This window comes from Dipodomys merriami, unplaced genomic scaffold, assembly GCF_024711535.1.
Source record: "Dipodomys merriami isolate MVZ:Mamm:240054 unplaced genomic scaffold, mDipMer1.0.p SCAF_16, whole genome shotgun sequence".
In the NCBI taxonomy this organism is placed as follows: domain Eukaryota; kingdom Metazoa; phylum Chordata; class Mammalia; order Rodentia; family Heteromyidae; genus Dipodomys; species Dipodomys merriami.
The window spans coordinates 26,325,462-26,338,715 of record NW_027202937.1 but is presented as its reverse complement, the minus strand read 5'-3'; the positions used below and the strand labels follow the sequence as shown (position 1 = coordinate 26,338,715).

The window sequence follows — 13,254 nt, the reverse complement described above, 5'->3', positions numbered from 1 at the left end:
TCAATACTTACTTAGGGTTCATAAAACTCACTATATCATGCCATGTACCCCACTTCAATGGAACCTCATAGATAAATGTCTTCATCAAAGCTAATGTGTGGGGAGGAATATGGTGCAGAAGACAACCTGGATTCAAATCCCAGGCCTTCCACTGACTTTCGCAGTAGGTCACAGGACAACAGTGAGGTCCAATAGCTACATGTTCAGGGCTGAGAACAGAACTGTACATAGTGAGTGCTGTATTGAGCCACTACCAGCTGACAGTTCAGCAGTGGTCATTTAAAAGCAAGCATAGACCTTGAGTATTCTGGAAACCCTTTCCTTTGAGAAAATAAAAAGCGGGCTATAGAGTCCTGGTGCACCTATGCTGTGGCAAGCACAGCATGGATTTATTAGGTTAGAATATTAGGGTTTTATGGGTCAGGTGACCTACACAGAACACTCGATGGTTTAAAATGGAACTTGACTTACTGTAAGTCAATTACTAAAAATGGGTATTATATACAATTTTGAGAATGTTATTTTGTTACGATTGTAAAAAGTTCTTTCCTTCCTTTCTTTTCCTCTTCCTTCTCTTCCTCCTCCCTTTCTTCTTCCTCCCCCTCTTTTTCCTCCTCTTCTTTCTCTTCCTCTTTCTTCAGTGTTACTGGGTTTGAACTCAGGGCCTTGGGCTTACAAGGTAGGTTCTTTACCACTTTAGAAACACCCCTAGTCGGTTTTTTACTTTAGTTATTTTTTTAGATGGAGTCTTTTTGCTAGCCTGGCCTTGGACTATAATCCTCCTCTTGGACTGTAATCCTACTATGTTTGCTTCCAGTATAACTTGAATCACAGATGTGCACCACCATACCTAGTTTGTTTGTTGTAAGGAGATCTCATTAGCTTTTTGCCTAGGCTGGCTTTGAACCACAATCCTCCCAACCTTTACCTTCCATGTATCTGGGATTACAGGTGCATATCATTCTGCCCAACCTCTCAAAATCTGTTTCTTATGTAATCTGTCACCTTTGCTTGAAAACTACGTATTTTCATTCAGTGTTAAAAGCACATTTCAAATTTTATTTTTGTGATGTTGAGGTTGAACCCAGGACCTTTGTGGTGTTGGGGATTAAACCTAGTACCTTAGCTGGGCGCCAGTGGCTCATACCACCAAGCTACTCAGGAGGCTGAGATCTGCAGATCACAGTTCAAAGCCAGCCTGGGCAGGAAAGTCTGTGAAACTCTAATCTCCAATTAACCACTAGAAAACTGGAAGTGGCGCTGTGGCTCCATGGTAGAGTGCTAGCCTTCAGCTGAAGAGCTCAAGATCCAGAGTTCAAGCCCCATGACAAAAATACAAAACAAAACCCAGTAGCTTGAATAAGTTGGCAATGCTCCCCACTGAGTACACCCATCACCACTTCACATGTTTCCAAGAAGTCTTCTGTGATAACATAGTACAGACAAAGGTATTTCTAAAATAAACTACAAAATGGTTATATTAACAAGTTTTAGTATTTCTTGAGAAGCTTTCAGGGTCACAATATGAATAATTCACCTTTCTATTTGTGTTTTGAAATAATCCAACTATACCACTTTAGATGTCCTCATTACATTTCATTGAATGTCAGCAATTACATTTATGAAGAATAACAAAAGAACATTAAAGCTATATTTAAATAAAACATCTCAATTCTAATTTTGAAATCTAATCAGAAATACAATAATAACTCACCAAATACACATTGTCATTCTTAGGTTGTTTCTTTTAGGAGGACCATCATGTTAAGAAAACATATTCAAGTTAATTGCTAAAAAGTGAAAGTTCTTTAAAGAATTTCTTTGTTTTGATTTTAGACAGGGTCATGCTGTGTAGCCCAAGTTGGCTCAAACTTGAGATCCTCCTGCTTCAGTTTCCCAAATACTAGAATTATAAACATATGCTACCACACCAAGCTAAAAACAAAATTCTTTTAAAAATAATTGTTAGCTACTCAGGAGGCTGAGATTTGAGGATCATGGTTTGAAACTAGCCCGGGCAGCAAGGTCTGTGATATTCTTATTTCCAATTACCTATCAAAAACTGGAAGTGGAGCCAGGCAGTGGTGACTCATGCCTGTAATATTAGCTACTCAGGAGGCTGAGATATTAGTTTGAAGCCAGCCTGGGTAGAAAAGTCCCTGTGAGACTCTTATCTCCAATAATTACTCAGAAAAGCCAGAAGTGGTACTGTGGCTCAAGTGGTAGAGCACTAGCTTTGAGCCCAAAGAGGTTCAGGGACAGTGCCCAGGCCCTGAGTTCAAGCCTCAAGACAAAACAAAAATAAAACTTGGAATGGAGCTGTGGCTTAAGAGGTACAGCACTAGCCTTAAGCACAAAAGGCTTAGGGACAGTACCTAGTCCCTGAATTTAAGCCCTAGGACCAGCACACACACACACACACACACACACACACACACACACACACACACATACACACACACACTCACACACACACACACTCACACACACACACACTCACACACACACACACACACACACACACTCACAGAGTTTTTTAAAAAAGCATAATTGCCAAAAAAGCAGAAACCTCAACTCCTGTTCCAGCTAGTAACCTAGGTGAAGTTAGACCAACATTTAAACATTTTTAACCTTCCTTTTCTTCAGTTATTTTTGTTTGTTCCTTTGGCAAAGTCCAGCCTTTTGCCTGTCTTCTACATGCTGTTAGGAGTTCCTATTGCTGGGCAAGGTTTCTGTATACTATGGAATATTTCCAACTGGTATTTTCCTCCACTGAGTGGCAATTCCACTCTATTTCTTCATTTATAAGAATCTCCCAGCTCAACAAGAGAGTGAGCTGCTACCTTGCATTTCACTTCCTGCATGCATACCAACATGGCCCCTGGGGATATCTTTCATAAATCCTCATTGCCAAAGGTAAAGAGAGGACCCGCTCTATCCAAATAACTGACTTCAGAGCCCAGCCCGGACAGACACGCCTCCCACTCGTCTATCCTGTCTATCTTGGAGGAGGCTGCCTGTTGAGGAAAAGCCAAAGTGGGTATGAGAGTCCAGCAGTCCCCTGAGATTTTCAAAGGGACTTTTCCTGCTGGAGAAGCTGGCCTGGCGATCGAGGCTGTAGGGTCCAGGGTGTCTGGATAAATGGAGATCGTGACATTTTCAGCAGCATAGTTACAGCTGGAAAGGCCAGGCACCTCCTGCCCACTGTCACTGTGTCTCAGAACAGGGTGCTGGTAGGCCTGGCAGGACACTTTGGTGGTGGTGGTGATAACTGTGTGCAGGGCTGGTGGGGTGGTAAGGTACCTGCAGGGCTGCTCTGGGTTAGAATAAGGGCATGTGGCTTTGGCCTGGCATTGTCCATGGTCAGTCCTGTCCTCAGGACCAGCGTTTCCAAGCGTTGGTTTCCAGCCATGCTGTTGATTGAAGTCAAAGCTTCTTTCGTAGTTGCTATGGGAGTTGACATCATATTGTAGCGTGTTCAGATGAACCAGGTCTGTGTCCTCAAGGATACCCGTAGAATCATTGCAAAGAGTCAGATATGGGCTTGAATTTGTCTGTCCAGAATTTACAAATTCATAGCTGCAAGAGGACCGAGGCAAATAGATCCTTGGGTTTGGACATTTCTGAAAGGGGAGTGTTGTGTCTTCTTGAAAGGAGGCCAGGTCATAGTTAGCTCCGGCAGCCTCAGTGTTTGGGAAGGAAGGGCCAGACTGCCCTGGAATTGGGAAGCTGGTGTCAGACATTATATCAAATAGCTCAGGGGCCTCCAGGGGAGGCATGCTGTGGAAATGTCCCCTGGCATCTTGGTCCTGTCCTGCCTACAAAAGGACATAAATACAGACAGGTCACATGGAAGTGATGTGGACATCTTTCTCCATAACAACAGCCAGTCCCATAAAGATAACCCAAACCATTTTGCTGCAGGCACTGTGTGGGGAATCATGCGCTGCTAAAAGACCTGATTTGAGACTGGGCCCCCGAGGTTGCTAATCCACCCACACTGGATGGATCTGAGGGGCCAGGGCTCCTGTTCTCCCCATGTGATCCTAGGAGCTACTCAGAGCTGCATTGAATATTTTAAATATGGGGGCTCGATATATCTACCTTCTCGTAAGGCTCTGTAACCATTGAATGTATGAGACTCCTAGATCCATGTTAGGCACATGGAGGGGCTCTAGTTCCCTAATCCTGACACTAACACTGCCTGTCAGCCATGCTTTGGTGGAGGAGCCAAATAGGACCAAGTTGGTTAGGGAAATTGGATCTGTTTTTTTTTTTAATTTAATTTAATTTAATTTGTGAACATACTGTACAGAGGGGTTACAATTACATGGGCAGGATAATGCGTACATTTCTTACCAAACATTGCAGCCTCCTCCTTTGGTTTACCCTTCACATCCCTTCCCAGCCTCCCTCCTCCCCCCCAATCCCAATCCTTCTCCTTCCCCCCCTTCCCCCCCCTGCACCGATGTTGTAAAGCTTGTTTTGGACGTGACAACTTGTACTTCTCATTTTTGTGTAAATAAGGTTAGAGTTTGTATTGTAAATGTCTCCCAAAGGTCTGTGTGTGCTTGGCCCCAGGGTAGCACTATTGGAAGTGGTGGAATCGTGATGGGGTGGGGCCTAGTGGGAGGTTTTAGGTGACTGGGGATATATCCTTAAAGGGGACAGTGAGACCCTGGCTTCATCCTCCTGTTTCTGGGGATGAGGTACGGGCTCCCTTTGGCCATGCAATCCTTTATCATCATGATAGGCTGCCTTACCACAGGCCCAAAGCCATGAGCCAAGAAACCAAGGACTGAAACTTCCAAAACCAAGCCAACTCAAACCTTTCTTCTGTTTGAGTTGAGTGTCTCAGATATTCTGTTAAAATAGCAGAAAGCTGACTAACACCAGGCACTGGTGGCTCACTCGGGAGGTTGAGATGCGGAAAACTGTGATTCAAAACCAACGCCAAGCGGAAAAATCTTTGAGATTCAATTTCTCAATTTCAATTCACTAAAGGCCAGGCTGGAAGCATAGCTCAAGTGGCAGAGTATCAACTAACTGTGAGCAGGAAAGCCAAGGTGCTAAGTTCAAGCTCTGGAACTGGCAAAAAAAGAAACAGAAAAAAGGAAGGAAGGAAGGAAGAAAAAAGAAAGAAAGAGAGAAAGCAAAAGGAGAAAGAAAGAAAGACAAAGAAAGAAAGAAGATGGCAAAAAGAAAGAAAAAGAGAATAGAACAGGACTAAAAAACAAGAGATATCTGACTAACAGAAATACAAGGACCCTCTCATGGATAACTTGCTAACTCCTGGGTGATGCAGACATATACTCCCCCTTTTAGCACAATTTGCCTTTGGAGGGTTCAATTACAGTTAACCAACATCCAAAAATATTAAATGGAACATTCCAGAAAAAAACTATACATTTTAAATAACTTTAATTGTAGCATATTTTATAGTTTTATTATCTGTTACTACGCCTGATTTATGAAGTACATGTTACCAAAGGTGTGTATGGACAGAAAAAAAGCATGTGATACTCAGGGCTGGGTACAATTTGCACTCAGGCTTCTACTGGGGGTGGCTTTCTTGAACACTCCCTCAAAGATAAAAGCACTTCACTCCAGTTCTGTCTGTATCACTGTGGAACAATCACCCTGGTATCACGGTATCAAAACCCATCTTCACTGCATCTACTTGGAGAGGTTTTTCACTGTTTTAGTTTTTGGTGTGGTTTTTTTTTTTTTTTTTTTGGTCGGTTGTGGGGCTTGAACTCTGGGCCTGCGCGCTGTCCCTCAGCGCTTCAGCTTAAGGCCAGTGCTCTACCACCTGAGCTACAGCATCACTTCCTTCACTGTTTTAAAGAAGCATTTAGAAGCTAGGTGCCAGTGGCTCAGGCCTATAATCCTAGCTACTCAGGAGGCTGAGATCTGAGGTTCACACTTCAAAGCCACCTGGGGCAGGAAAGTCTGTGAGACTCTTATCTCCAATTAATCACCGGAAAACTGGAAGTGGTGTTGTGGCTCAAGTAGTAGAGCACTTGCCTTGAGCTGAGGAGCTGAGAGACAGTGCCCAGGTCCAGATTTCAAGCCCCATGACCAACCAAAAAAAAAAAAAAGAAGAAGAAGAAGAGAGAGAGAGAGAGAGAGGAAGCATTTAGAACTCCCTACCCCAATGTTTAATGACATTTGTTGTTAGAGATAGATGTTTTTTCACACCGGATCACACTTTTGTGATTCACACATGGCATTCATATTTCAGTCACTTATCAGGGTATTTTGCGATAAAAGTGAACACAAATCACAGTGCACGGGCAGCTCTCCCTTACCTGGGTTTCTCGGACTCTCTTTCTCTGTGGCTGGTAGAAAGAGGCCATCTGCCTCTTGAGCATACTTCTTCTAGTTTCTGTCTCTGATTTACTCTCTGGTCTTGGGTGATCATGAACTCCCTTGGCCTGTGGTAAGGAAGAAATAAACCACCTGTTTGTGCTTCTAAAGGAAGATGGCTATTCTGGTAGTTGGTTTTAAAAACAGATTCATTAAGACTTTTCCAAGATACCAAGTTATTGTATTTTTTTTCAGAATGACAAAAAATTAATGCAAACAACCATCATCAATAATAGACTTTTAAAAGACTGACTTGTTTTACCCTACTAAGTGAACTATGACTTGATTCACTACATCAGGCCCTTAATGAGTGGTGCAGGCCTGTAATCCCAGCACTCAGGAAGCTGAGGCAAGAGGATCACGAATTTTAGGCTAGTCTAGATCACACAGTGAGATCATGTCTGCAAACAATCTTCTTTTAAAGGAGCATATGCTGGGCACCAGTGCTTCATGCCTGTAATCTTAGCTACTTAGGAGGCTGAGATCTGAGGATTGAGACTTGAAGCCAGGAAGGTCTGTGAAACTCTTGTCTCCAATGAACCAACAAAATACTGGAAGAGTGGGTGTGGTTCAAGTGGTAGAGTTCCAGTCTTGAGCAAAAATAACTAAGGGATAATGCCCAGGCCTTAAGTGTGTGTGTGTGTGTGTGTGTGTAAACAGAGAGAGAGAGAGAGAAAGAGAGAGAGAGAGAGAGAGAGAGAGAGAGAGAGAGAGAGAGAGAGAGAGAGAGAGAGAGAGAGAGAGAGAGAGAGAGAGCGCACATAGTGTATAAGCTAGTGGTCACCAGGGGATCAACTGCTTATTTCTTTTTTAAAAAAAATCTATTTAGGGGCTGGGAAGGTGACTCAGTGGTAGAGCACTTGCCTTGTATGCATGAGGCCCTGGGTTCGATTCCTCAGCACCACATAAGCAAAAAGAAAATAGCCGGGAGTGGCGCTGTGGCTCAAGTGGTAGAGCGCTAGCCCTGAGCTGAAGAGCTGAGGGACAGCGCCCAGGCCCAGAGTTCAGGTCCCACGACTGGACCAAAATAAATAAAAATAAAAATAAAAATAATCTATTTATGTATCTATCGATCGATCGATCCACCTGTCTATCTTTGCCAGTCCACTTAGCTCTCTTGCTCACCTACAACCTGAGCCACACCTCAGACCCAGCATTTTGCTGTTTAATTGGCAACGGAATCTGCCTGGGCTGGCTTTGAACCTCCTTCTCCTGAGCCGTTAGGATTACAGGCGCAATCCCCCTATTTCTGACCACTGGAGCTATAATTGGTTTAGCTGAGTTAATACAGGAGATGTCCCCATAGGACCAAAGCACCCATCGCGGCTTGCGTTCTCCCCCAGCTACCTGAAAAAATATCGCGTTGCCATCCAGCCTCCAGAAATTGGTTACAGGGTACCCGCTGTGCCCTCGGCAAGGAACCAGCTCCAAAGAGGCGTGACAGTTGGGGCACGTTTTCTCTGCAAAACCCAGAGGGAGACGTATGGTGACCAACAGCAACCTGGTTCAAAGGCTCTGCAGGACCAAAGGGGATTCCCCCTTGCCTCTGTGCCACCCAGCCTGGCGCTCACTTTGCTGTTTGAGTCTGGCCTTGTCGCAGATGGCAGGACGCAGCTGCAGGCGGGAGCCATCCGGTAGGGCGCACGCGCGTGCGCATACCACCACTCCCAGGCACGACTTCTTGAGGATGTGGCCATTGTGGTTGTTGGTGTTTCTCATGGCCCAGCCGCTCAGGTGGCGCTGGGCCTTCTTCTCCTGGCTGCTGTAGATGAAGCGCACATAGCCATTGGGCCACTCACAGAAGTGATCAAAGTGGGTGGGCTCCTGGGAAAACAAGATGCCTTCATTTTATGGAACCCAAAGCACACGGGCCAGGCTTTTCACGTTCTCTAAGTATATAAGAATACAAACCAGTTTCTTAGAAATTGACAAATGTTGAATAACTCCAAGTTAGGCAATTACACTTCTGCCATGCATGCCATACTGATCACCCATTCATTAATGTTGGTAAACACTTGTATATGGAACTAGTTTGGCTAGCCTTCATACCAGGTGTAGGTAATTGGCACAAATATTATGATGCCAATTTTGCAGAATAGGAAATGAAAGCCAGAGAGGTTAATAGACTTGTCCAAGTACACACAGCTAAGCTCTGGCTGTAGGATCTGTTCTGGAAGTTGGATTCCAGAGCCTGGGCAAATTCTCATTGTGTTTTTTTTCCCCTCCATGTCTTTGTGTGTTTAAATGTTGAAAACATTTTCAAGTTGAGTATCATAATAGCGAAGAGTGATTGGAGTAACTGGGCACTGGTGGTCCCACCTGTAATCCTAGCTCCTTAGAAGACTGAGATCTGAGGATGGCCAACCCAGGCAGGAATGTCCATAAGACACTTATCTTCAATTAACCAGCAATAAAATACAGATGTGGAGGTATGGATCAAGTGGGAATGCATCATCATTGAATGGAAAAGCTAAGGGACAGTTTTTAGCCATGTTAGGAACATGGCCCTGAGTTTAAGCCCCAGGACTAGCACACACACAAAAGTAATTGGCTGCTTTTCCACTGAAATGCAACTAAATTTGTAAATATCTGTAAAAGCACTTAGCTCTCCCCCAAAACCTGCCAGTCACCTCACCAAGGATACCCACAGGCTATCAGAGAGGTAAGAGCCATCTCTCAGCTCTTAAAGTTTAAAACAGCACTGATGACACAGCCACCATAGTAAGTCTTCAGCTTCACACGTTGATGATCCAGCCTGGCACAGGACTATTGATCCCAGCCCCAGTGATATGGAATTGTCATTCTCCTCAACAAAGAGCTTATAAAAAGTCATATGTAAAATACTGAGCATTGCTTTAGTGTCAATATGCTGTTATTTATTATTTGAACCACACCTTCACTTCTGTCTTTTTGCTGGTTAATTGTAGAGATGACTCTCACAGACTTTCTTGTGTGGGATGGTTTTGAACCATGATTCTCAGATCTCAGCCTCTTGAGTAGCTAGGAATGTAGGCATAACCCAGTTGTGCTCAGCCCCAGGTTGTTTTTTGTTTTGAAACAAACTTCTTACATAGCCCAGGCTGGACTCAAACTTGAGAGATCCTGCCTCCGCCTATAAGAGTTGAGCCAACAGGCATATGACACTATACTCAGCTCCAAAATTGAGTGTTTTTTTTTTTTTCCAGTCCTGGGGCTTGAATTCAGGGCCTGAGCACTGTCCCTGAGCTTCTTTGCTCAGGCCTGTATTTCTACCACTTGAGCCACAGCACCACTTCTGATTTTTTCTGTGTATGTGGTACTGAGGAATCAAACCCAGGACTTCATGCATGCTAGGCAAGCACTTTACTACTAAGCCACATTCCTAGCCCCAAGACTGAGTTCTATTTTCTCTGATATGATAGCAACACACACACACACACACACACACACACACACACACACACACACACAGTAGATCTAGACAAGAGTTTGAGATTGTTATCTGTATCTACTACTTGATGATAGCTCAATAGCCTAAGAAAACAAATTTCAAGGACTCTCTGAAGGTCAGCTAGCCAGTATGGCTCTCTTTCTCTCAGTTACCCCAGGGTGCCTTCCCTTCTGAGAAGCGACACACATCCCTGATACAGAAGGAGTCTCCCAAAGGAATGAGATTTCCTATTTACTGGGAAGTCTAGAAGTTGACTGAGGGACCGGCCATTAATGCATGATTTGGATGCAGTTCCTTTCTAAAACACAAGATGTGCTTGTTTCCTATGAAGAAGTCCATGCACACAAAGTCAGCAACAGTGAAGCACACATACCCTCACTTGTGGTCCAGTTTCATGAAAGTACTACAGTGTGACTCCAAAGTGAGCAGATTTTAGCAATTCAAACAAGTAAAACAACATACTACACATATGCACATTCAAAAAAGTAGTGACCTTGGTGAGAGGTAACTCGCCTTGCTGTTGAATTCTATTCACTGAAACACTCAGCTGGCACTTGGCAGAGGCTAGAGCCTTTGCTGCAAGTTCATCTTTAAAATGTTTGGGCAAGCCAGGTGCCTGTGGCTTGCATGCCTATAATCCTAGATACTCAGGAGGCTGAGATCTGAGAATCAGGGTTCAAAGCCAGCCCAGACAGAAAAGTGCCGGTGAGACTCTTATCTCCAATGAACCACTCAAAAACCAGAAGTGGCACTGTAGCTCAAGTGGTAGAGCTCTAACCTTGAGTACAAAGAGAATTCAGGGGGGCTGGGAAGGTGGCTCAGTGGAAGAGCACTTGCCTTGCATGTATGAGGCCCTGGGTTCGATTCCTTGGCACCCATAAGCAAAAAGAAAAAAGCCACAAGTGGCGCTGTGGCTCAAGTGGTAGAGCGCTAGCCTTGAGCTGAAGAGCTGAGGGACAGCGCCCAGGCCCAGAGTTCAGGCCCCACGACTGGACCCCCCAAAGAGAATTCAGGGACAGAGCCCAGGCCCTGAGTTCAAGCCCCACAACCACCACCACCAACAACAACAATGCTTGGGAAGCAATGTCTATTTTCCCTCCATCCTCCACTGGAGACTTTAAAGTCACCGTGTGTGTGTGTGTGTGTGTGTGTGTGTGTGTGTGTGTGTTCACATGTGTGTGCATGCACACCCATGCTGCCTGAATCCTGTCCCTGAACTCAGAATCCTGTCCTACTCAGTCCCTCTCTCTCTGGGGCCATGCCCCTCACCTGTTTTATCTTTTGTTTTTTGAGACAGTATCTCACAAATTTTGCTTCGACTAATCTTGAACTCAAGATCCTCCTGCCTGTAAGTAGCTGGGATTACCAGCGCACACCACCACACCCAGCTTACTCTTCAGTAATGATTCAAACCAGTGTGACCAAACAGCTCCCCAGCTCATATCCCACTCTTGGCTCAAATGATAAGATGAAACAATTCATCCTGAAAAGATGGCGGTTCCTTGCCTTCACAGAAGTAAGCCTTGGGCAGGACTGGCTGCCTTAGCTCGCTGTGGAGTGCTCCGAATACATTGCTCAAATCTGGAAATCTGTGTGAGATTCAAGTTGCCTGCATTTAGTCTTAGCTCACAGCTTTGCCACCTGAGGACTGGTGGACTGATACATTTGCTGAGAAGAGAGAGTGAAAGAAAGCATGAACACAAGGGAATCACTGGAAGTAGACTCATCTCTAAACCGAAGTCGGCCTCCGTGGACAAGGTCCCCTGTACTCGCCTGTGGCATCTGTGGGTCGTTGATGTCCCAGCTGAGTTTCATCCCATAGGAACAACCGCTGTCCGAGTCCTGACCCGCGTCTGCCCGCATCTCCTTCCGACCTCCGTCCAGATCCTGAAAAACAGAAGAGAAAAATCGAAACAAGATGCACAAAGCAAGATGACTTTGTCACTTTGTAATAAGAGGGAGAGGGAGGGAGGGAGAGGGAAGAGGAGGAGAGGGGGGAGAGAGAGGAAAGAGAGAGAGGGGAGAGAGGGGGGGGGAAAGACAGAGAGAGAGAGAGAGAGAGAGAGAGGAGAGAGAGAGAGAGAGAGAGAGAGAGAGAGAGAGAGAGAGAGAGAGAGAGAGGCGTGGTCCTGCCCAGGATCGCGGTGTTGCTCTGATTCCCCGACAGCAGCAGTTGGGGCGTCTGCCCCAGGTTTATAAAACCCCGCCCCCAGCGCCCCGCCCCCGGAGCCCGCGGGTCCCCCACTCCCGCCCGGACCCGCCTGGGATGAAGTGCAGGAGCAATTAAATACCCCCCCCCCCCGCCCCAAGCAAAGAGAAACGGAGCCCAGGTGTTGGGAGCGGACGGCAAGTTGGGAGTATTTCCTCTAAACCCCACCTGATCGCAGAGGCTTACACGAAAGGGCCGAGATCCAGGCTTTGGGGAGATGAGTGGAGATTTTCCCAGCCAAGTCCGCAGTGGTGGGAACCGTACCTCGGAGCCCTTAATCGAAATAACCGTGCCCGCAGCTCCTTTGGGGCAGCCCACTTCGGGCCTCCTCGCTTGGCTTTGGCCGTCCTGCGGGTCCTGGTCGTTAAGTTAGACTTTCCGAAGCCATCCGAGGGGGCGCGGGCCCGCCGAGCACCTGGCTGGGTGGAGCAGGGCAGCGGTGAGCTCTGAGCTCTGCCGCGTTGATTCAGTAGCTGCAGTTCGCGGTGCTGACCCCGCGTCCTCAGGACCTCAGTTTCCTATCTGATCCACAAGGGATCCAGGCTCGGTGGGCTCTCAGATACATCCATCCATAAACACAACTGTAGAACTCATGCCTGTCATTCTGGCTACTGGGACGGGGGAGGTCTGCACTATCGGGTCAGGTTTCAGGTCAGCATTTGCAAAAAGTGTCCAGATCCATCTTAACCAATGAAAAGTTGGATATGATGGCCCACGCAGGTCATCTCAGTTAACTAGAGAAGCTAAACAGGAGGAGGATGGTAGGCCAGGCCTGAAGGATAAAACGCAAGACCCTATTCAAAAACAAAACACAAAGGCACAAAGGAAGAGTTTTTTTTTTTCCTTCGTGGTTGTTTTTGTCTTGTTTGATCTTTTATCTATCTTCAGGAGGGTAAGGGGGCAGTACAGAATGGAGGGACAAAGGGTGAACAGAGCAGCAGTGGCACTCATTGGACACTGTGTGGAAAATGAATTATACAACTTGTGGGTGGAGATGGGAGGGAAAAACTGGGAGAAAGCAAAGGAAGGGGTGACCTCGTCCAAAAAGAAATGTACCCATTACCTGACTTGTGTAACTGTAACTCTTCCCCACATCACCTTTATCATAAAAAGTAAAAGTTAGAAAAAGCACAAAGGGCTGCTGGGTGTGGCTTAAGAGGTAGAGGTGCAAGGTCTGGAGTTGAGTCTCAGTAACACACACACACACACACACACACACACACACACACACACACACACACACACA

General features: G+C 45.8%; 1 protein-coding gene across 1 annotated transcript; it reads right to left on the bottom strand.

Moving 5' to 3' along the window:
- Positions 1–2,894: 2,894 nt before the first annotated feature.
- On the bottom strand, positions 2,895–11,662 carry Gcm2 (glial cells missing transcription factor 2). The gene is made up of 5 exons (XM_070023325.1): positions 11,573–11,662; positions 7,941–8,193; positions 7,717–7,829; positions 6,312–6,437; positions 2,895–3,818 (listed from the first exon to the last, which is right to left on the bottom strand). Exons 1-5 carry the CDS (start codon positions 11,660–11,662, stop codon positions 2,895–2,897), a joined length of 1,506 nt encoding a protein of 501 aa, XP_069879426.1.
- Positions 11,663–13,254: the final 1,592 nt, after the last annotated feature.

Excerpts from the sequence above, each read along its gene's own strand:
- Gcm2 (XM_070023325.1), bottom strand. The coding sequence starts at position 11,662 with ATGCGGGCAGACGCGGGTCAGGACTCGGACAGCGGTTGTTCCTATGGG. Across the intron at positions 7,830-7,940 it reads GGCCAGACTCAAACAGCAAA|AGAAAACGTGCCCCAACTGT; the intron begins GTGAGCGCCAGG and ends TGGGTTTTGCAG. Across the intron at positions 3,819-6,311 it reads AGAGAGTCCGAGAAACCCAG|GCAGGACAGGACCAAGATGC; the intron begins GTAAGGGAGAGC and ends GTCCTTTTGTAG.